Below are 25,593 nucleotides of genomic sequence, written 5' to 3'. Positions count from 1 at the left end.
TTCTCCATTCCTTATGAAGATATTTTGAAATAAAAGTCTGATTTTTTTAATGGCTCTTTCTACCTTCAGTGCCAATTTTTATTACAAATACAGCTATTAGAAAAGAATTTTAATATCTCAGAAGTTTTTAATTAGATTCAAATGGTTCAAATGGCTCTAAGCACTATGGGACTTAACATCTGAGGTCATCAGCCCCCTAGACTTAGAACTACTTAAACCTAACTAACTTAAGGACAACACACACATCCATGCCCAAGGCAGGATTCATGCCCGAGGCAAGATTCGAACCTGCGACTGTAGCAGCAGTGTGGTTCTGGACTGAAGTGCCTAGAACCGCTCGGTCGCACTGGCTGGCCTTTTAGTTAGAATGTTGAGTGTGGAAACAGGAACTCACGTCTTGATGCTCACAATATTACTGGAAAAAAAAAAAAACACATGGAAACATGGAAACTCTGCCCTTCTCTTAATATTCTTAAGGAGACCACTATATTGTCTGTTATAGAAATATTTAAAAGTACTGTCTTCTTTGTTCATTACAGGCTGTATCACTAGTATCTTTCAAGTCATCCTTGGAGTCCAAGCAGGAACAACACTAATACTCTTCTGGGAATGGAAGTCAAGGATTCTTCGATGGCTTTCTTGGGGTACTATATGTGGAATAATTGGAGCAATATTATGCTTGGCCAGCAAAGAAGATGGCTGGATACCTGTGAACAAGAATCTGTGGTAAGCAATTATGGAAAGTGTGTCTTAATCACAAAGTAATTTCCTCATTTTGTATGGAAATAAGACACAAAGTTAAATACTTGAATAAATAGATTGTGTGTGTGTGTGTGTGTGTGTGTAGTTTTTTTCTGATGTGGCTTGCTGACATAGATGACATATGCCAGTATGAAGCATAATTTTTCTCCTTTACTTTGTGATGAAATGTGTATACTTAGTTACATAAAATAAGATGCACAAATGAAGCTGATAATGAGGATAACATTCACTTATAATCTTATATTCAGATAAGGAATCCAATTCACAGATTTTTTGAACAGAGAGGGAGCTCTCTAGCTTGTCTTTCAATATCTAGAACAGTGCATGGTCAGCATAAATGATTCATTGGGTTTCAAAGCCCTGTTTATTTACAAGTATATGTTGTACAGAGGCGGGTTGTACATGAAAAGATAGATACAGTCATCATGTTTCAGGGACATTCTACAAATGTTCAATGTGTGCATCCTTGGTCACCCAGCACAAATTCGAACTGTAATCCCGCACTGTCCGCATGTCCACTTGCAAGCTTCTGTCAACATCTGTCACAGTAGCAGTGATGTGTTCCTGCAGTTCTTGCAGTGTTGTTGGCATTGGCAGTACATCAACATTGTCCTTAACATAACCCTACAGGAAGAAATCACATGGCATGAGTTCTGGTAACCTGGTGGGTCATGGCAACAGGGAAACTTCACCAACACCATTGTGTCATATCCAGCTATGTGGCAGTTCTCCGTTGAGAAAGGTGCAGACAATTATGCTCCAGTGAGGTTGAGCCCCATCCTACTGAAAGATGAAAGCTTGGTAATGAGTATTCAGTTATGGCAACAAACACAACTGCAACATATGGAGGTATATGGAATGTGTCACTGTTTGTTTGATGAGAGAAAGGGGGCCATACACCTTTGTCTTGGATATGGCACAGGTGACATTCATCCCTAAACAACCCCTGCTCCCAACCCCTTACCTCCTTGTAGTACACCTAGGCATAAAACCTGTCCCATACATCCTCCAACCACTACCTACTACAGTCCTATCACATACACCACCTATCCCATCAAAGGCAGGGCTACTTGTGAAACCAGTCATGTGATCTACTAGCTAAGCTGCAACCACTGTGCTGCATTCTATATGGGCATAACAACCAACAAGCTGTCTGTCCACATGAATGGCCACGGACAAACAAATCAAGAAACAAGTGGACCACCCTGTTGCTGCGCATGCTGCCAAACATAACATTCTTCATTTCAATGACTGCTTCACAGCCTGTGCCATATGGATCCTTCCTGCTAACACCAGCTTTTCTGAATTGTGCAGCTGGGAACTTTCCCAGTAATATATCCTATGTTTCCGTAACCCTCCTGGCCTCAACCTTCATTTGTCACTGTCCTCACCCATCCAGCCCCTTCCCTGTTCCCATTCCAGCACTGTGTTTGTGTCTGTGTCTGTCACCTTACTGGCTGAAAGCTTTACTTGTGACAGCCTTTTTGTTGGCCTATCTGCAGCTCAACATCACTGCTGTATGGTAAGTAGCAACTTTCTTTTTCATAATATTGTTACATTACATCTTTGGTGAAGCCCTTTCCAACTCCACACAGATGTGTGGCAACTTATTACCCCACACTCTCACATTGTGATGATCCTAATTTCCCAGCAGATGGAAAGTCACCTCATCACTGAATATCAATGTCCCTGCAAAGTCATCATTGTCTTCCATAGCTTGCTGCTTTTAGGTACAAAACTCCAATCAGTGGCATAGTTGTCTGGAGTCAGGTGTAGTGACAGTTGTGAATGGTAGGGTTTGATATGCAAATGCTGCCGCAAAACATTCCACATTGGTTTTTGTGGAACACCCAGTTCACAGCTTGCACGAATTGTTGATTCTTTTGGTTTGTGCACAATGCTCTCCCACCTGCTCCATGATTTCATCTGAGACATGTGTTACCCCATTCTTTTCCCTTTGGACAGACAGTCAGTATCATGAAACTGGTGGAACCAATGTTAAGTGCTCTGGCGACCAGGTGCAGCTTTTCTGCACTTGCATATGAATGCAAGCTGAATGCTTGACCTTCACTCCGCATATTATAACACAAGAAAACTCTTCTCCTGCATTGGTACCAACTTGTAGAGTGCCATCACAGGCCTGCCATTTAGTGTGCATGCGAGCCATGAGGCGAGCTTTCTAAACTTCGTGAGTGTATCCATATTTTCATTTATCACCTGTCTTTGTATATTGTTTACCAGTCTATATAAAGTACTTTGAAACCCAATGGATTATTTAGGCTTATCCTGTATTTGAAGGCTGTGTCACACTCACAGTAAAAAGCAATCATCCATTTATATAATTCATCCCCACCTTGCCAAGGCAGACTAAGATTTGGCATCCTGCTGGGGCCACCGTGGAGGGGGAGACAGTTGAACAAAACTTATTAATACTACCTTGGAGCCCTCTCACTAAGGTAACCAGATGTGACAGACAAACAGGATTTTTGGTTTTAGAGCTCAAAATACTTCATAGAACTTTTGACTTCAAATAAAGAACTATGGTTTGGATTTATATCTTTCTGTATGCTCTTCCCCATAACTAAGATATTTATTATGCCTATTTGACACAGTCTGTATTTTAAATACAATACCTAGACAGTCATTTATAAAACAGGTACTGATCATGCAGAACACAAACAAATCAGAAGCACGAACTCTGGATTTCACCAACTTCAGAAGTACGCGATGTGTAAATGTAGTTATGGAAATAGAATCGCACTTTTGTTGAAAGCGTGATACCATCACTAACAAAATAAACAGTCAGATATAGTTCAGCAATTACCACAAAATCTGTAGCTGAAAGCACTGAAAAATCAGATGGTGAATTGAGTTAGCAAAACTGTAGCTGAAAGCACTGAAAAATCAGATAGTGAACTGAGTCAGCAAAACTGTACTTCCATCATTTTCAGAACACTTACAACCAGAGATGATAATTTAGTTTTGTAATTAACATTCCTGAGTGATTATTGCTTGATTCCAACAAAACAGGTGTACATCTACATACTCCTCAACCCATCATATGGTTGATGGTGGAGGATACCTTGTACCAACACCAGTCATTCTCTTTTTTGTTCCACTTGCAAATGGAGTGAGGGAAAAACAACTGCCTATATGCCTCTGTATGATCCCTAATTTCTCTTAACTTGTATCATGGTCCTTACACAAAACGTAAGTTGAGGGCAGTAAATTCGTTATGAGGACAGCGACAAGTGCAGTTTCTCTAAATTTTGTCAACAGTATTTTGTGAATAGAATATCTTCCCTCTAGGGATTTCCTTTTGAGTTCACAAAGAATCTCCATAATACTCATGTGTTACTTGAACCTCTTGGTAACAGATCTAGCATCATGCCCCTGAATTGCTTCAATCTCTTCCTTTAATCTGAGGTAGAGGATATCCCAAATACAGTATTTGAAAAGTACTCATGAATGTGTTGTGTTTGTGTCCTTTGTGCTGTCTCCTTTAAAGATGAGCTACTTTTTCCCAAAATTCTCCCATGAACCATTGTTCATTCACTTTGCCTACTACCAACCTTATGTGCTCCTTCCATTTTATATCACTTTGCAACATAATGCCAAGATATTTAATTGACATTATTGTGTCAAGCAGCACACACCTAGTACTTTATTCAAACATTACAAGATTGTTTTTCCTACTTATCTGTAATAACACCCTGAGGACTGAACAGCCAGGTTGTAGTTCAACTAGCAGATACTGCACTTTTCCATGGTTTCTATGGGTTTTATATAGCGGGTTCTGTCGCCCAGAACTTAAGTCAGTTTATTGCATTTGAAAGAAGGTGCTTTTTTGTATGAAATACTGCACTGTAATGTAGTCTTACATCAGCAACAATTTCTTTATGTTGAAATGAAAAGCTATTGATTTCACAAGAAAAACTTGTTTCTCTTTCACTTCCTAATTGAACATACACTTGGAAATTGTTGGTAATAAGATTGGAAATTGTTGGTAGTAAGAATAACACAGTTTGAAAACGTTGTTTTTTTACTGGAAATTACTTAGTTACTTTTACCATAGTATGAAATATTTTGAGAAACTAAATCCTATGTCACACTCTTCACAATAGTACCAGGTGTCTTTTCTTGCTACTCTCCCAGATCTTGCTTTGCTTGATTCTGCACAGATATTAAATCTCCTCTGACACCATTTTGACATTTTTGTAGAAAGAATCAATTTGGGAAAGTGTCTTCCACTGAGCCTATTTACAGATGGACTATTATGAGAGGATGCTGATTCAGCCGGGCCTCCTTTATTCATCACAGCTGCTGCCACTTCAGTAACAGATTCCTTAAGATTTTTTTCCAGTAGGCTTCTACTTCTTACACAAAAAATACAAATTTATCAACATTATGAAAATGTGAAAAATCTTTCTTCCACCACTTTTATTTGTATCTTCTTAAAAGGATCGTTAGTTGGTCACTGTGGTATGTACCGAATCTTTCTTCCACCACTTTTATTTGGATCCTCTCAAAAGGATTGTTGATTATTAGCTGACACTGTGGTATGTAATAGCCTTGTTTTTATTATAATCCAAAATACAGGTTAGTTTCATCCTCTCTATCATTCCCAGTTTTGTTCTGATGTTGACACTGGATGCTGACGTTTTGTGTTTTGTCATCAAAAGAATTACGTCCATAGTGTCTTTCCATTTCACAATCACATAAACAAAGTGAAAACATGAACATTACAGTTCATTAATGTCATGAGTTTGTGTATCTGTAGATGCAGTTGAAAAAAACAAAATTGCACTTTGCATTGAATGCTTGCTATACTCACTAACAAGGAAACAGTCAGATATGTGTTTAGCAATTAGCATGACATCTGTAGCTGGTGTGAAGTGAGTCAGCAAAACTGTACTTTTGTCACTTTAAGAACACTTTCACCCAGATATGATAATTTAGTTTTGTAATTAACATTCTTGAGTGTTACTGCTTGCCTAAAACTGATCTGCATACACATCTATGTACGTACTCCTAAAACTGCCACATTTTTTGACATGGGGCCTCTGTGCAGCTGTTTCCATCAACGATGTTCTTGCAATGGAACACTGCTATTGCTGCTATTCTGATAAGACAACTTTATCAGCAGTACACATCATTGCATTTCATATGGAAAACTCCAACCTTCTTAACTCTTTACACCTTTACACTGTACCATATTTTCACCTGATGGCAGAAAGCAAGCACACTGATTAATGAACATGTTTCAGCATCCTGCACTGTATACAGCCCAACTGCAGCAGTCATAATACTGTCATTTTAATTATAGCCATCTGGTACAAGAATCATAGAGTACCTTTATGTAGACAACAGATGTAAGACAGATGTTGGAATACATTTACAAAGATGACAAACAGCTGACGTAGATCATATGACACTCATCTTTTTGGAGTATAATCTATGTGATGTAGGTACCATATTGCTCATCACCAAAGCTTCAACTTACACTAGTCTACATTTAGAGCAAGCTACTATTCACTACACTAAATATAAATTCTATCTAAGTCATCCTGTATCCTCCTACAGCCATGCTTTTCTCTACACTATAGTGTCATCAGCAAACAGTTGCAAGCTGCTGCTGACCCTAGCTGGCAGATCGCTTATGTATATAGAGAACAAGAACAGTCAAGAGGGAAGGAGAGGGAATGACGAAAGGATGTAAGTTTTAAGGGAGAGGGTAAGGAGTCATTCCAATCCTGGGAGCAGAAAGACTTACCTTAGGGGGAAAAAGGGACAGGTATACACTCGCATACACACACATATCCATCCACACATATACAGACACAAGCAGACATATGTAAAGGCAAAGAGTTTGGGCAGAGATGTCAGTCGAGGTGGAAGTACAGAGGCAAAGATGTTGTTGAATGACAGGTGACATATGAGCATCGGCTACTTGAAATTAGCAGAGGTTGAGGCCTGGTGGGTAACGGGAAGAGAGGATATATTGAAGGGCAAGTTCCCATCTCTGGATTTCTGATAGGTTGGTGTTAGTGGGAAGTATCCAGATAACACGGACGGTGTAACACTGTGCCAAGATGTGCTGGCCGTGCACCAAGGCATGTTTAGCCATAGGGTAATCCTCATTACCAACAAACACTGTCTGCCTGTGTCTGTTCATGCGAATGGACAGTTTGTTGCTGGTAGCTGGTTACCAAGCCCCCCCAGAACGTATCTCTGCCTACGTAGATCAACACCTTCAGACTCTGAATGTGGCTCTCCAGCAGGGATACAACTTCCTCAAATCCTGCCCTGAAATGAGATCCATCCTTCATGAAATCCTCCCCACCCCACCAAGAGTATCTTTCCGCCATCCACCTAACTTTCGTAACCTCTTAGTTCATCCCTATGAAATCCCCAAACCACCTTCCCCACCCTCTGGCTCCTACCCTTGTAACTGCCCCCGGTGTAAAACCTGTCCCATGCACCCTCCCACCACCACCTACTCCAGTCCTGTAACCCGGAAGGTGTACACGATCAAAGGCATAGCCATGTGTGAAAGCACCCACGTGGTTTACCAACTGACCTGCCTACACTGTGGAGCTTTCTACGTGGGAATGACCAGCAACAAACTGTCCATTCACATGAACAGACACAGGCAGACAGTGTTTGTTGGTAATGAGGATCACCCTGTGGCTAAACATGCCTCGGTGCACGGCCAGCACATCTTGGCACAGTGTTACACCGTCCAGGTTATCTGGATACTTCCCACTAACACCAACCTATCAGAACTCCAGAGATGGGAACTTGCCCTTCAATATATCCTCTCTTCCTGTTACCCACCAGGCCTCAACCTCCGCTAATTTCAAGTTGCCGCCACTCATATGTCACCTGTCATTCAACAACATCTTTGCCTCTGTACTTCCACCTCGACTGACATCTCTGCCCAAACTCTTTGCCTTCACATATGTCTGCTTGTGTCTGTATATGTGCGGATGGATATGTGTGTGTGTGCGGGTGTATACCTGTCCTTTTTTCCCCCTAAGGTAAGTCTTTCTGCTCCTGGAATTGGAATGACTCCTTACCCTCTCCCTTAAAACCCACATCCTTTCGTCTCTCCCTCTCCTTCCCTCTTTCCTGATGAAGCAACCGTGGGTTGTGAAAGCTAGAATTTTGTGTGTGTGTTTGTGTTTGTTAGTGTCTCTATCAACATACCAACACTTTCGTTTGGTAAGTTACATCATCTTTGTTTTTAGATATATTTTTCCCAAATGGAATGTTTCCCTCTATTATATTCAGAACAAGAACAGTCTTATCACACTTCTGTGAGGCACTCCCAATTATACTCTTGTCTCTGATGAACACTTGCCATCCAGGACACTGTAACGGGTTCTATTGCTTAAATAATCTTTGAGCTACTCACATATCTGGGAACCTGTTCCACATGCTTTGACCTTTGTTAACAGTCTGCAGTGGGGAACTGTATCAGATTCTTTTGGAAATCAAAGACTATGGAATCAGCATGTTGCCCTTCATTCTTGGTTCACTGTGTATCGTGCCAATTATGTGACGTATGGTTCCACAAACTTACTCAGAAACATTTGTTGGTGGACCCAGATTAATTCTGTACACTGCTACGTACACACTAACAAGGTAACTTACACTCACCAGTCTTGCTTTGACCCATAAGGCAGGGTTAAAATAGCCACTTCTTCTATACCATTGATCAATGCCTTACAGCAATCTATGTCTTTCGAAAGACTCTTATCTTACCACTAGATTGGAAAAAAAGCACTGCAAACACCATCTCCAACCAGTTTCTTTCATCTACTCCATAAACAAATTAAGATAACAGTCTAAAGTCAAAAAGCAGAAGGACACACTCAAAAACACTGTAAGTTTACACTGAAACATATCAAATATACTGTCCTCTATAGCGTGTTGCCAAGCCCTCCACATTGTTATCAAACACTGTGTGCATCTAGCTGATGTCTCCACATTATAGCATGAGACCTCAATCCGCCTAACTTGCTCATTCATTGAATTGACCCTTTTTCGCAAAAATTGGAAAACAGCGGAGCTGTTCACACTAATACATCGGAAATGCACATGCCAACTCTTTCAGTTTTCCATTGCAGAAGAACAACTTTATTGATCACTGAGGATCACTCACTCCCAAATTTATATTGGGTGTCCAGGAAGTAAGAACAAATTTGAATTTTCTGCCATTTTGTCATTTGACAGTTGGCATCTGTGGTTGTTTTCATGTTTGTTATGTGCAATCCTTCCCATTAGTAGCCTGATAGCTTTATTGTGTTAAGCATTACTGTTTGAGGTTTATTTTCATCATGGAACAGATCACAACTGATTAATGTGTCCAAGTGATAAAAAGTTATTTAAAAAAACCAGTGAAAGTCCCACAATAACTGTTTGTAAATTGCTTGTGACACTTACAAGAGAATGGTCCAATAAGATATGTCAAAACCTACCCTGAAATTTTTTACACAGGAGGAAGACAATGAAAGAAATGCATTGCCAGAATTCTATCTGCTAAGAGGCACTGCAAGTATTTTCTAAAAAATGTTGAAGTTACATATTTTTGTCATGCAAAGAACAGCTTATAACAGCGGTTTGTACAGCCCTGCCCACCTAGCGCACGACTCGGTGAATTGCTCACATAGTGCCACATAACGGAATTATCCAGAGTTCACAGACACCAATTTTAAGCACGTAAAGTCTGGTTTACAATGGAATGAATGGACGCGAACATGTGCGAATGAGCATATGCAGAAAATTCACTACCATTTGCTTGTATATGGGTAGAATCGTTTATACTAGAGGGAAAGGAAGAGAACATGAGGTAGAGAACATTGCCTACGAATGCTGTGTTTTTAGTTTTTGGAGCTAATATTCAGCATTCAGGATATAACTCTGTCTTGTTACAGCCACAATGAGAAAATTTGCTATACAGTGAGGATTATTTTGCATGGCAAGCATACTGTTCTTGAAGGAGTATACAAAGTGGTGCAGGGAAGAAAGAATTTAAGTTTCTCAATTTGTGGAGATCATGCACTTTACATGGAATTGTATCTCCATCTCCCCTTAGCACTGGTCCAAAATTTTCGTTGTATGTCGACTGCCATTTTTCTCTGGCTTCTCATTACCATTGAGGGGAAATTTATAAGCAGAAAACTATTTACTGACACTGAGCATCATCTCAAGAGTTGACACAGCTAGCGTTTCCTCTATGGGTGTAAGGTCTAATGGTCATATTCTTTTTTCCCCCCCTAATACCAAAATGGTCCAATGGCAAAGCATGTGCTCCGTGATCCAGAGAGTGTGGGATCAAATCCTGTTCAGACCACAATGTTTTCACTATGATTTTAAATGGAGCATTCACTTCTCACAGATGTTGGAGTGGCCACGAAAGACTTGTGGTTTAGATTCCACATTAAACTGCAGGTCTCCATTTCCTGATTAGGTAACTGGGGAAGGTTAGGGACACAAGATTGTTCCAATAATTACATGGAGTCCATGGAAGCCTGTTGCAACAAAGAATGTTGACCATATACTGCAGTGGCATTCAGTTGAAAGAACTGTAAGAGGCCTACCGGGTACAGATAGAATTCTCTTTTGGTCTTTTGCTCGTGCTTGTTTGTTCTGGTGAAAACCGGGCTTAAACTATACAAACACTCTTTTGAATAACTTCACATTGACAGTTCAGTTCTTGCACATATTATTCTGATAAAAAAGGCTAGCAGAGAAAATAAAATCATGCAAGTGTTTGATGTCATAGACGAGTTCCACCAATGAGGACTTGTAATGCGTGGAAACAAAATGTGTCTTGCAGTACTACATTTTATAACAATTCCTGTAGGCCATTTCTTATAATAATGTTTGAATGTTGTACATTTGACTATCAGTGAAACAGTTCTTTGTTTATTTCCTCTGGTCATCACAAAATGAGAAGTGTCTATTGAATGACAAAAACAAACATTTTTCTTGTACCAGGCACACCGGACAAACGAAAAATTGAAGCAGTCAGGCACTATGCAGTAACCACTAGTCTTACTTAGACAGAACTGGGATGGAGTCAGAAATGGTCCCATCCATTGTTCTGCATATTGCACTACATACCAGGCACACTTGATCAAATTTGTAAAGGTGGTGAAGAAAATTGGTAATGCACAAATGACTGGAGTTTAAGAATACTGTTCCGCTGATAAACCTGAAATGAGAGATAGGTATCGGAAATTTCCTGAAAAATGCTTTCCACTGTCAAAAAAATTCTTTATCAAGAAATTGAATCGCACTAGTAGTTCCAGGTGGAATCCACATTACATCTACAGATTTTTTGTCATCCTCCACAAAAACAGATGCATTGTCATGTCCAGAACATGAATCCAATAAAAGCAATGAATTAGTATCTGCAGCTGGTAGAACTACATTTTGAAAATTATTCTTTCCCATTTTTCCAGATTTTGACACATTGATTACGAAATTTTTGCAACTAAACAGTCCATTTTTTAGTTTGGGTTTTAATTTGTCTTGTGGTTCTTGAAGACAGATATACAGCTTTGGAAACAGTAAACCACTCATACTTATCACTGGCATTGTTGTATATGCATGTGTCATTGCATTCATTGATTGGGCAACATACTTCATCTTGTTTTCACCCTGAAATGATAAAGTGCAGTGTGCATGCAGTTCTTTCACAAAACCTGACTGATCAGCATTATAAACAGCAGTTGCAGGGTTAACAGCAAGTTTCGTCTTTACATCAGCTATGGATTTCTCTATAGCATTGTCTATCACTGGCAGCTGGTAATTTTGTGATTTCCTATTCTGTATGATTTCTCAAATCTGCGTAGCCAGGTTGATGAAGCTTGGAAATTAGCAGTGTTCATGTCAGATGCAATTCGGAGGGTCCAGTCTTGTATATCTCCCTCGATAATGGTGCATAGCTTCTCAAGGGCAATTCTAAATCTTTCGAAGAGTTTTTCATTCAGATGGTTTCGGGTTTCCATTTGGCATATATTTCTTACTTCATGTAATTCATTCTTCAATTTGTACAGTTCACACTCTAATTTTGTGAAACAAAAATGCCTTTGCACACTGTGTAACTTCAAGTGTTTTTTCCCCTCCTTTTCGTTTAACCAATATTTCACTGCATTTTCTTTGTCACTGAAAGCTGTTGCAGTACATGTTTTTTTAGGCTTGGAAGGTATTCTTGTTCAGAAATGTTACAGGCACAACTGACATCATCCAAACCACAATTCCTGGAATCATCACAGTTATTTCCTATTTCTTATAACATATCCACAATTTCAAATGAAATGTCGATATCATTTGAATGAATGCCAAGGATATCACTTAACAAATGACACATATTTATGTCCTCAGGAGAAGTAAGTAATTTCAGCTGGAAACCATGTGCTTCATAGTTCATCATTGCTAAACTGGGAACGTTAATTGGGTTTCACATTACTGTGAAACTGGAAGAAAAAAAAGGCTCTATTAGCACACATGCCTTACAAAAGTGCAATAAATATTAATTCACCTTTTTGTCAGTACTTACCAATACTGCAAAAATCAACAGATAATTTGTAATAGATGTTACTTGAGTGGCTAATTCGAGAGAATAATAACTGTGTACTGTAGTGTCAGAGAAACTGTCAATGAACGGTAACCTGAAACGTCCTTTACAAATTACAATCGGGTTTTGTCGTGTTTGCTGTTTACAAATGTACTGCTGACCTTGACTCTGTGTGTGTGTGTGTGTGTGTGTGTGTGTGTGTGTGTGCGCGCGCGCGCGCGCCCAGTTGTGCATGCACAGTTGCTACAGTGCCAGTGGGGGTTCACATTTGTACTGACTCCTGGTGTGCTATGAATTTGGCAATTTTCAGCTCTTTTTTTTAATACTTGTAGTGACTCTGAAGAGGGGCAGCAGCCTTTTCAGTAGTTGCAGGGGCAACAGTCTGGATGATTGACTGATCTGGCCCTGTAACAATAACCAAAACGGCCTTGCTGTTGTGGTACTGCGAACGGCTGAAAGCACGGGGAAACTACAGCCGTATTTTTTCCCAAGGACATGCAGCTTTACTGTATGATTAAATGATGATGGCGTCCTCTTGGGTAAAATATTCTGGAGGTAAAATAGTCCCCCATTCGGATCTCCGGGCGGGGACTACTCAGGAGGACGTCGTTATCAGGAGAAAGAAAACTGGCGTTCTACGGATCGGAGCGTGGAATGTCAGATCCCTTAATCGGGCAGGTAGGTTAGAAAATTTAAAAAGGGAAATGGATAGGTTAAAGTTAGATATAGTGGGAATTAGTGAAATTTGGTGGCAGGAGGAACAAGACTTTTGGTCAGGTGAATACAGGGTTATAAATACAAAATCAAATAGGGGTAATGCAGGAGTAGGTTTAATAATGAATAAAAAAATAGGTGTCCGGGTTAGCTACTACAAAGAGCATAGTGAACGCATTATTGTGGCCAAGATAGACACGAAGCCCACGCCCACTACAGTAGTACAAGTTTATATGCCAACTAGCTCTGCAGATGATGAAGAAATAGATGAAATATATGACGAGATAAAAGAAATTATTCAGGTAGTGAAGGGAGACGAAAATTTAATAGTCATGGGTGACTGGAATTCGTCAGTACGAAAAGGGAGAGAAGGAAACATAGTAGGTGAATATGGATTGGGGGGAAGAAATGAAAGAGGAAGACGCCTTGTAGAATTTTGCACAGAGCATAACTTAATGATAACTAACACTTGGTTCAAGAATCATAAAAGAAGGTTGTATACCTGGAAGAATCCTGGAGATACTAAAAGGTATCAGATAGATTATATAATGGTAAGACAGAGATTTAGGAACCAGGTTTTAAATTGTAAGACATTTCCAGGCGCAGATGTGGATTCTGACCACAATCTATTGGTTATGAACTGCAGATTGAAACTGAAGAAATTGCAAAAAGGTGGGAATTTAAGGAGATGGGACCTGGATAAGCTGAAAGTACCAGAGGTTGTAGAGAGTTTCAGGGAGAGCATAAGGGAACAATTGACAGGAATGGGGGAAAGAAATACAGTAGAAGAAGAATGGGTAGCTCTTAGGGATGAAGTAGTGAAGGCAGCAGACGATCAAGTAGGTAAAAAGACGAGGGCTAATAGAAATCCTTGGGTAACAGAAGAAATATTGAATTTAATTGATGAAAGGAGGAAATATAAAAATGCAGTAAATGAAGCAGGCAAAAAGGAATACAAACGTCTCAAAAATGAGATCGACAGGAAGTGCAAAATGGCTAATCAGGGATGGCTAGAGGACAAATGTAAGGATGTAGAGGCTTATCTCACTAGGGGTAAGATAGATACTGCCTACAGGAAAATTAAAGAGACCTTTGGAGAGAAGAGAACCACTTGTATGAATATCAAGAGCTCAGATGGCAACCCAGTTCTAAGCAAAGAAGGGAAGGCAGAAAGGTGGAAGGAGTATATAGAGGGTCTATACAAGGGCAATGTACTTGAGGACAATATTATGGAAATGGAAGAGGATGTAGATGAAGACGAAATGGGAGATAAGATACTGCGTGAAGAGTTTGACAGAGCACTTAAAGACCTGAGTCGAAACAAGGCCCCGGGAGTAGACAACATTCCATTAGAACTACTGATGGCCTTGGGAGAGCCAGTCATGACAAAACTCTACCATCTGGTGATCAAGATGTATGAGACAGGCGAAATACCCTCAGACTTCAAGAAGAATATAATAATTCCAATCCCAAAGAAAGCAGGTGTTGACAGATGTGAAAATTACCGAACTATCAGTTTAATAAGTCACAGCTGCAAAATACTAACGCGAATTCTTTACAGACGAATGGAAAAACTGGTAGAAGCGGACCTCGGGGAAGATCAGTTTGGATTCCGTAGAAATGTTGGAACACGTGAGGCAATACTAACCTTACGACTTATCTTAGAAGAAAGATTAAGAAAAGGCAAACCTACGTTTCTAGCATTTGTAGACTTAGAGAAAGCTTTTGACAATGTTGACTGGAATACTCTCTTTCAAATTCTGAAAGTGGCAGGGGTAAAATACAGGGAGCGAAAGGCTATTTACAATTTGTACAGAAACCAGATGGCAGTTATAAGAGTCGAGGGGCATGAAAGGGAAGCAGTGGTTGGGAAAGGAGTGAGACAGGGTTGTAGCCTCTCCCCGATGTTATTCAATCTGTATATTGAGCAAGCAGTAAAGGAAACAAAAGAAAAGTTCGGAGTAGGTATTAAAATTCATGGAGAAAAAGTAAAAACTTTCAGGTTCGCTGATGACATTGTAATTCTGTCAGAGACAGCAAAGGACTTGGAAGAGCTGTTGAACGGAATGGACAGTGTCTTGAAAGGAGGATATAAGATGAACATCAACAAAAGCAAAACGATGATAATGGAATGTAGTCAAATTAAATCGGGTGATGCTGAGGGAATTAGATTAGGAAATGAGACACTTAAGGTAGTAAAGGAGTTTTGCTATTTAGGGAGTAAAATAACTGATGATGGTCGAAGTAGAGAGGATATAAAATGTAGACTGGCAATGGCAAGGAAAGCGTTTCTGAAGAAGAGAAATTTGTTAACATCGAGTATAGATTTAAGTGTCAGGAAGTCGTTTCTGAAAGTATTTGTATGGAGTGTAGCCATGTATGGAAGTGAAACATGGACGATAACTAGTTTGGACAAGAAGAGAATAGAAGGTTTCGAAATGTGGTGCTACAGAAGAATGCTGAAGATAAGGTGGGTAGATCACGTAACTAATGAGGAGGTATTGAATAGGATTGGGGAGAAGAGAAGTTTGTGGCACAACTTGACAAGAAGAAGGGATTGGTTGGTAGGACATGTTTTGAGGCATCAAGAAATCACAAATTTAGCATTGGAGGGCAGCGTGGAGGGTAAAAATCGTAGAGGGAGACCAAGAGATCAATACACTAAGCAGATTCAGAAGGATGTAGGTTGCAGTAAGTACTGGGAGATGAAGAAGCTTGCACAGGATAGAGTAGCATGGAGAGCTGCATCAAACCAGTCTCAGGACTGAAGACCACAACAACAACAACAACAGTGACTCTTAACAGCTAAAATTTTGAAAATGTATTTCTTTTGTTGTCTTCTTTCTGTGTAAAAAATTTCAGGGTAGGTTTTGACATATCTTATTGGACCATTCCGTTGTCAGACGTAATGCTGCTCCAGCCGAATCATCAGTTTGAAAGTGGATGCGGAAGTTTGACACCACAGGTTCTGTTTCAAATGTTAAAAAAACTGGCCAACCATGTCCTGTTCAAACACAAGAAAACGTTGTTGTGCATGGCAGTGTGACCATAAGCCCCAGAAAATTGGTTCACTGACAAGCTCAACAATTGAAATTATCACCAAGTTCACTGTGAAATCCTTTCAAAAGATCTAAGAATGCATGCATACAAGATTAAACTTACCTAAGAGTTGAAGTTTGCAGATCATGGAAAGAGATATTGGCTTGACAAGCAGAGAATGAGAACTTCACAAAAAGAATAATTTTATTAGAGAAGGAAAGTTGCTACTCACCATATTGTGGAAATGCTGAGTCGCAATAGGCACAACAAAAAGATTCACACAATTATAGCTTTCAGCCATTAAGGCCCTTGTCAGCAATAGACAGACATACACACACGCACATACACACACTCACACAGACCCAACTTGCACACACATCTGAAGTCTCAGATAACTGAAACCGCACTGCAAGCAGCAGCACCAGTGCATGATGGGAGTGGCGAATGGGTGGGGGTAAGGAGGGGGCTGTGGTTGGGAGGGGGAGGGATAGTATCGTGGGAGTGGTGGACAGTGAAGTGTTGCAGTTCAGATGGAAGGTAGGTGTGAAGGTGCGGAGGGGGGAGGGGGTAAGTAGCGGAAAGGAGAGGAAAAAAAAAAAAAAGAAAGAAATTAAAAGACTGGGTGTGGCAGTGAAATTATGGCTATGTAGTGCTGGAATGGGAACAGGGATGGGGCTGAATGAGTGAGGACAGTGACTAACGAAGGTTGAGTCTAGGAGGGTTACGGGAACCAGGATGTATTGCAGGGAAAGTTGCCACTTGCGCAGTCAGAAAAGCTGGTGTTGGTGGGAAGGATCCATATGGCACAGGCTGTGAAGCAGTTACTGAGAAGAGGGATATCATGTTTGGCAGCGTGCTCAGCAACAGGGTGGTCCACTTGATTTGTTTGTCAGTGGCCATTCATGCAGACAGACAGCTTATTGGTTGTCATGCCTACATAGAATGCGGCACAGTGGTTGCAGCTTAGCTTGTAGATCACATGACTGGTTTCAGAGGTAGCCCTGCCTTTGATGGGATAGGTGATGTTAGTGACCAGACTGGAGTAGGTGGTGGTAGGAGGATGTATTGGACAGGTCTTGCATCTAGGTCTATTACAGGGTTATGAACCATGAGGTAAGGGGTTGGGAGCAGGGCTTGTGTAAAGATGGATGAGTATATTGTGAAGGTTCGGTGGATGGTGGAATACCACTGTAGAATACTAGAAAAATACAAGCAGCCTACAGATGGGATTGCTTACATATCACTCGTGTTCCTCTGCATAGAATATTGCTCAAGTGTGTGCTACCCATAGTATCCATAGCAGATAGAACTAACATGGGACACTGAATGTATACAGAGAAGGGCAGCACAAATGGTCACAGAAAGCTTACCCACAAAGTTTGAATGATGACTCTAGGAATATATAACAACCCCTACATATCACTCCCATAGAGATCGTGAGGACAAGATCACACTAATTACAGCACACAAGGAGGTATTTAAATAGTCATTCTTCCTGCACCCCATATGTTAATGGAACAGGAAAAAACCCTAATAACTGGTACAATGGGACATACCTCTGTCATGCACTTTACAGTGGTTTGCAGAGTATGGCTGTGGATGAAAGTAGGTGTGTGTGTGTGTGTGTGTGTGTGTGTGTGTGTGTGTGTTTTTATGTGAATGTGACTTAGGGTCATAGTTCTTCCAACATGTGTCTAACACTTTCACATTACTGGTTGTAGGTCTCTGTCCTTTGTGCTAGTGACATCATGCTTTGCATTCTACCTGCTGAGTTTTTGCTACTTCCTGATTGATGTCAAACACTGGTGGAGTGGAGCCCCGTTTTTCTACCCTGGTAAGTTCCAATGCTTGTTTACAAGAAGTGTACAAGCAGCTTGTTTTCTTGCAAATTTCTTTGAAGCTGCACTTGCAACTCACTCAGGCAGTTTTAAAAAGTGGGAATGGAAATTAAAACATACAGTTGATTCCCTAAAAGTATAATTATTGTATATGTAACTTATAGATGGAAATAGTGCAGATACACTTGTTAATTAACACTTTGGAGACCACACCCAGCATAACTCGGGCCACAGTTTTGTGTTAAAAAGACTATACCCAAATCGGGGTGCAGTTTTCTTGACATATGAGCCACCTATTGCTCAAAAAATGGACTAATTTTGTATCAGAACACTGTATGGACATTTCGCATTCTCCCCCTTTTGTTGTCAGTTCCTAGATTTATTTTGAACGAAACATTAGTGAGATTAACAGATGCTGTCATGAAGAGCTGAGCCAACATGTTTGCACTGATGTCATTTCGTGCACGTACTCATATGGTTTTGCAGTTTGCTGTAATTCTGCTACAAATATGTCACATTTGTTGAGAGAACAAGAAATTTTGGAAGCTCAAGAGGAAGAAACTTCTCAATAGCTCAGTTCACGGTTTTGTCTCGGGAGGAAAATTATACTTTCTGTCACCATTAATTTAAAATTTTGTACTTTTTCGAAGAACTGAAGTAAATATTAAAAACAAATCTTGAAGCTTGGCCCTTTTTCAATAGGTATTACTCTTGAAAATACTTCAGTTACATATATGCTAGTAACACATTAAAAAGAATGGTGCAAATGACTGTTTTCATAGGCCCAATTTTCTTCTAAGTGGACAGTCTCCAAAGTGATAATGACCCAATATTTATAAGAAAACTACCATTTGAGAGGTTTATTGGTAGATCAAATAGTCTTTTTCATGCCTATTCCACTGTGCTAATGTAATTGTTCTTTGTTTGTTACAGGAATGAATGCCACCGTAATGTATGTAGGACATGAAATAGGTCATGATCTGTTCCCATGGCACTGGGCAATAGGCAGGATGAACACACATTTCATGTTGCTCATAGAATCAATATGGGGAACAGCCCTTTGGGTGATAATAGCTGTGTGGCTTTATCATATAAAGTTCTTTTTGGCTTTATAATTCAATGTACAAAAATGAAAATATGACTGTTTTTTGTAATGTATAAAAATTGTAAATATTCATTTTTAAGTGAACAGTTTTTACTTTTAATCATAAATATTTGAATTCAATTTATCTACTGACAACTACAGTGAATGGACATGTATATCATAATGCCATAGTACATATCACAGATCAGATTGTACCTGTAATCATATTAAAGAATGATTATTTTTCTATTTTTGTTTACAATGTTTCTTAAATTTAACCATTTTTGCAAGCTCCTTTTATGGTGTACATTGGAGTTGTGAAACATATGATGGTAGTAGAATACAGACAAAAAAACTGCATGAATGTGGACAAAGAATAGAAGTATAATCTTTTATTCATAACGTGGATTGAAGAGTTCCTAGATAACAGAATGCAGCATGTCATTCTCAATGGAGAGAAGTCTTCCGAAGTAAGAGTGATTTCAGGTGTGGCACAGCGGAGTGTTGTATGACTGCTGATATTTGCAATTTATATAAATGACCTTGTGGATAACATCGGAAGTTCACTGAGACTTTTTGCAGATGCTGCTGCAATATATCGAGAGGTTGTAACAATGGAAAATTGTACTGAAATGCAGGAGGATCTGCAACAAATTGACGCATGGTGCAGGGAATGGCAATTGAATCTCAATGTAGACAAGTGTAATGTGCTGCGAATACATAGAAAGAAAGGTCCCATATCATTTAGCTTCAATATAGCAGGTCAGCAACTGGAAGCAGTTAGTTCCATAAATTATCTGGGAGTAGGCATTAGGAGTGATTTAAAATGGAATGACCATATAAAGTTGATCGTCGGTAAAGCAGATGCCAGACTGAGATTCATTGGAAGAATCCTAAGGAAATGCAATCCGAAAACAAAGGAAGTAGGTTACAGTACACTTGTTCGCCCACTGCTTGAATACTACTCACCGGTGTGGGATCCGTACCAGATAGGGTTTATAGAAGAGATAGAGAAGATTCAACAGAGAGCAGTGTGCTTCATTACAGGATCATTTAGTAATCGCAAAAGCATTACGGAGATGATAGATAAAATCCAGTGGAAGACTCTGCAAGAGAGACACTCAGTAGCTCGGTACGAGCTTTTGTTGAAGTTTCAAGAACATACCTTCACCAAGGAGTCAAGCAGTATATTGCTCCCTCCTATGTATATCTCGCGAAGAGACCATGAGGATAAAATCAGAGAGATTAGAGCCCACACAGAGGCATACCGACAATCTTTCTATCCACGAACAATATGAGACTGGAATAGTAGTTAGAACCGATAGAGGTACTCAAGGTACCCTCTGACACACACTGTCAGGTGGCTTGCAGAGTATGGATGTAGATGGATGTAGATGTAGATATGCATGAGCCCTGCATTTTTTACTGAAATAGAGACTTTTACAATCTGAAGCTTTTTTTCAAGTCATTACTCTTCTGACTGGTTTGATGTGGCCCAGCACAAAGTCTTTTCTGTGCCAACAATTTCATCTCACAGTAGCAATTGCAGCCTACATCCTCAATTATTAGCTGGATGCATTCCAGTCTCTGTCTTCTTCTACATATCTTATCCTCTAGTACCAAAGAAACTATTCCTTAATGTCTTAACAGATATCCTGTCATCCTATCTCTTCTGCTTGTCAGTGTTTTCCATATATTCCTTTCCTTGCTGATTCTGCAGAGAACCTCCTCATTCCTCACCTTATCACTCCAACTAATTTTCAACATTCTTCTGTAGTATTACATTTCAAATGCTTCTTTTCTGTTCCACTTTTGCCACATTCCATGTCTCACTTCCATACAATGCTGTGCTCCAAATGTACATTCTCAGAAATTTCTTCCGCAAATTATGCACTGTGTTTGATGCTAGTAGACTTCTCTTGGCCAGGAATGCCCTTTTTTTGCATCACATCCTCCTTGTTCCATCCAGCAAAGGTTATTTTGCTGCCAAGGTTGCACAATTCCTTAACTTCATCTAATTTGTGATGCCAAGTTCTTATATTAAGTTTCTGATTGTTCTCATTTCTGCTACATCTTATTACTTTTGTCTTTCTTTGAGTTACTCTCAGTACATATTCTATATTCATTAGACTGTTCATTCATTTCAACATGTCCTGTAACTCTTCTCCATTTTCACAGAGGATAGCAATGTCATCAGTGAATCTTATCATTGATACCTCTTTTTCCTGAGTTTTAACCCCACTCTCGAACCTTTCTTTTATATCTGTCATTACTTCTTTGATGTACAGTTTGAACAGTAGGGGTGAAAGACTACAGTCCTGTCTTACACCCTTTTTAATCCATACGTTTCATTCTTGGTCTTCCAGTGCAATTGTTACCTCTTGCTTGTTGTGCATATTGTATATTACCAATGTTTCCACATAGCTTACCCATATTTTTCTCAGAACTTTTGACATCTTGTACCCTTTTACATTATTGAATACTTTTTACAGGTCGACAGATCTTACGAATGAGTCTTGGTTTCTCTTCAGTCGTGCTTCCAATATTAACTGCAATGTCAGAACGGTCTCCCTGGTGCCTCTAGCTTTCCTAAAGCCAAACAGATCATCATCTAACAGATCTTCAGTTTTCTTTGTGATTCTCTGTATGTTACTCTTGTTAGCAGATTGGATGCATGAACAGTTTGCCTGATTGTGTGATAATTCTCACACTTGTCAGCTCTTGTTATCTTCAGAATTGTGCGGATGATGGTTTCCCAAAAGTCCGATGATAGATTACCGGTCTCATACACACTACACACCAATGTGAATAGTTGTTTTGTTTCCATTTTTCCTAATGATTTTAGAAATTCTGATGGAATGTTACTGGTATCCATCCTTTCTGCCTTAAGCTCTTTTAAATTCTGATTCTAATACTGGATCCCCTATCCCTTCCCTGTCGACTCCGGTTTCTTCTCCTATCACATCATTATACAAGTCTTACACCTCATAGAGACCTGCGATGTACTCTTTCCATCTATCCACTGCCTCCTCTGCATTTAACAGTGGAATTTTCCATTGCACTCTTTAATGTTATCACCCTTGCTTTTAATCTCATCCAAAAATGTTTTGAGTTTTCTATATGCTGCAGTCCTTCAGACAACCATTTATTTTGCAATTTCTTCACATTTTTCAGGCAGTTATTTCACTTAGCTTCCCTGCACTTTCTATTTACGTTGTTCCTAAGTGACTTGTATTTCCGTATTCCTCAATTTCCTTGGACATTTTTGTACTTCGTCCTTTGATCAACTGAAGTATTTCTTATCATGCATAATTTCTCCACAGTTACCTTCCATGTACCTGAAGGTACTAGTAGTAATTTAACAATAAAATAAGGAAGTGTTGAAGGCAGGCGCACTTCCAAACAGCATTTGTCTCATTTCTTAATGAAAGTACAGTCATGTGGGTAGTTGTTGTTATTGTTGTTGTGATCTTCAGTCCAAAGACTGGTTTGATGCAGCTCATCAGTGCATGTTTATCCTATGCAATCCTCTTCATATCTGAATAACTACTACAACCTACGTCCATTTGATCCTCCTTATTGTATGCATCCCTCAGTCTCCCTCTATCTCTACAAATTTTTAACCCGAAACTTCCCTCCTGTTCTGTTTTGACAGTTACTTGATGGCTCTGAATATGATCCCTCCTTTTAGTTAAGTTATGCCATAAATTATTTTCTCTCTAATTTGAATTAGCACCTCCTCATTAGTTATGTGGTCCATCCACCTAATGTCCAATATTCTTCTATAGCAGCACATTTCAGAAGCTGCGGTTCTCTTCTTATTTGAATGTTTAGGTTAGATTAGATTTACTTTCATTCCAATTGATCTGTAGTGAGGAGGTCCTCCAGGATGTGGAACATGTCAGAAAAACAACAATACATGACAAATATTTGCAACTAAAAACAAATAAGCTAATGTACCATTCCACAGGTCCCAAGTGGAATGATCATCATTTTTTAAGGAACACTATATGAGAGTCATTTTACAAATACTAATGCACTGAATTTAAAATAAAAAAGTTATTTATTTATTTATAAGTTAATAAACATGTAATACAACTATTATAATACTAATTTACAATGAACACATTACTGCACTGAAATGGTGCAGAAGTTAGATTGTACTTATATATATATATATATATATATATGAATATTATATATATATATATATATATATATATATATATATATATATATATATATATATATATACGAAATTGGACGGAAATTTGATGCTATTTCTTTATATCCCTTCTTAAACAGTGGCTTAACTTCAGCATATTTCAGCCATTCAGGAAATATTCCACTGATAAATGACTGGTTACACAGATAGCTTAATATGTTACTTGGCTCAGAATCACATTCTATAATTAACTTTGTTTATATTTCATCATACCCACTAGACGTTTTTGATTTTAAAGATTTTATGATGGACATTATTTCTGTTGGGGTAGTGAGGGTCAAATTCATATTATGGAAGTTGCTTGAAATTTCTGGTCTGAGGTATTCCATAGCAGCATCTACCGAACGTGACAACCCCATCTTTTCAGTAACAGTTATAAAATGTTTATTAAAAAGTTCTGCAACACTATACACATCTGTCACCAATGTATCATTTACTCTTAATGCTATTTGTTCCTCTTCATGTTTGGTTCTACCGGTCTCCTCCACTATATCCCATATTGTCTTTATTTTGTTATCTTATATGACTATCTTTTCCTTGTAATATATTTGCTTTGACATCCGTATTACAGTCTTTAATATTTTGCAGTATTTCTTGTAATGTGCTATAGCATCATCATCGGAACTGTTTCGGATTGACAGATACAGTTTTATTTTTGTTTTACAAGATACCCCTATTCCTCGAGTAATCCATGGCTTTTTTGTAGACTTTGCTCTAACCTTGGTAAGTTTTGGGGGAAAACAGTGTTCGAATAAGGTAAGCACTTTATTAGCAAAAGTGTTATATTTTTCATTCGTGCGATGAACACTGTAAACATCAGTCCAGTGAATGTCTCTGAGGAGTGTCCTAAAATAATTAATTTTTGGCTTATTGATTACCCTCTTGAGCTCAGATTTAACAGATTTTATATCCTGTTCAGTATTAACATTTAACAGAAGGAACTGCATGTCATGGTCTGAGAGGCCATTGACTATTGGTTTTGTAATATAATTTTGTTCGTTGGACTTTTCTATAAAGATATTATCAATGGCTGTTTGTGAGCAAGTGGCTACCCTAGTGGGGAACTTTACAGTGGGAATTAAGTTGAATGATAGTGTTACTAACTCAAATAAGTTATTATTGGGAGAGTCTTTAAGGAAATCTACATTGAAATCACCAGCAACCACTATTTCTTTGTTTTTGGTTGTTAAATGGGCCAGTACAGCTTCAAGGTGGTTGACAAACAGATTAAAGTTACCTGCAGGTGCTCGATATACTCTTAATATTATGAAGGATTTTTTGTGAAATTCTAATGCTGTTGCACATGCTTCCATATGCTGTTCTAGGCAAAATTTATGAATGTCTATGTTCTTAAATTTATGCTATTCCTAATGAATGTGGCAACTCCTCCTTTCTCCATTTCTGATCTACAAAAGTGAGATGCTAACCTAAACCCTGTAACACTTAAAAGTTCTATACCAGTGGTCACATGATGTTCAGAGAGGCAGATTATGTCAGCTGGGTTTGAAGACTCTAATTCATCTATGCAGATAGGTAATTCATTAATTTTATTTCTCAGTCCTAGAATATTTTTATGCAATAATGATAGCTGACATTTCACATTGACTGAGTTAAAATTTGGTAGGTTATAATATCTGCTGACTGCTGAAAATTCTTAACAAATAGCTGTTTATGCTGATGTAATAAGCTGGAATTATGTTTTTTGACTTCTTTCTCAAACTTAAGGTTCGTCTCAGTTCTAACCTATCTTAAAATTTGCTTTCTTTCTGTCCTCCCTACCCTAAAAAAGGGTCTTTTCTGAACCCTATAACCACTGGTATTTTACCACTCATGACAGTGCCTCCCCCCTTTAACTTTCACTTCTGTACAGTCATATGAGATACCATTGAAATCTGTCATTGGATTGATGATTTCTTGGTAAAAAAAGACACAGCATATCATATTGGATGGACATTCATTGCCAGATGTGGAGGAACTGTAATCTTTGCTGTTTGGTCTTTGAAATATTCTTCAAGGATAGGGGAAACAAATAACTCATTTAGAAAACAACAAACATGAATGATTTTCTTGAGTGCAGTTGAAAATAACAGTAACACAAAGACAATATGGAGAATTTATATTAATGCTCCTAATGCAGTTCATCACTGACACAATCTGTACATATTATGTTTGCATGAGCTTTGCAAATAAAGGATTTACATCTTGAGCATTTCTGCAGAGATTTTTTGGCATCTTTTCTGGGGCACATCTTGCACCTCCCATGAGAAGTCCTGGTGCATCAGGGACTACTCCTAATGGTTTTTTAGAAAGGGCTTCTTTCAATAGTGGTACAAGTCCATTA

The 25,593-nt window shown here is 38.9% G+C and overlaps 1 protein-coding gene across 1 annotated transcript in view; it reads left to right on the top strand.

Annotated features, from left to right (window-relative positions):
• The window catches only part of LOC126240620 (heparan-alpha-glucosaminide N-acetyltransferase-like), a 349,296-nt gene extending 330,059 nt beyond the window's left edge, over nt 1-19,237 (top strand). The window contains exons 12-14 of the mRNA XM_049947938.1: nt 540-726; nt 17,827-17,939; nt 18,877-19,237. Coding sequence (XP_049803895.1) covers nt 540-726; nt 17,827-17,939; nt 18,877-19,058 — 482 coding nt within the window. The 3' untranslated portion in view covers nt 19,059-19,237. The remainder of the gene's footprint in view (nt 1-539; nt 727-17,826; nt 17,940-18,876) is intronic.
• Nucleotides 19,238-25,593: the final 6,356 nt, after the last annotated feature.

The sequence above is a fragment of the Schistocerca nitens genome, chromosome 1, assembly GCF_023898315.1.
Source record: "Schistocerca nitens isolate TAMUIC-IGC-003100 chromosome 1, iqSchNite1.1, whole genome shotgun sequence".
NCBI lineage: Eukaryota > Metazoa > Arthropoda > Insecta > Orthoptera > Acrididae > Schistocerca > Schistocerca nitens.
Note: the sequence above shows the minus strand (reverse complement) of the source record. Positions and strands in the feature narration are given on the sequence as shown.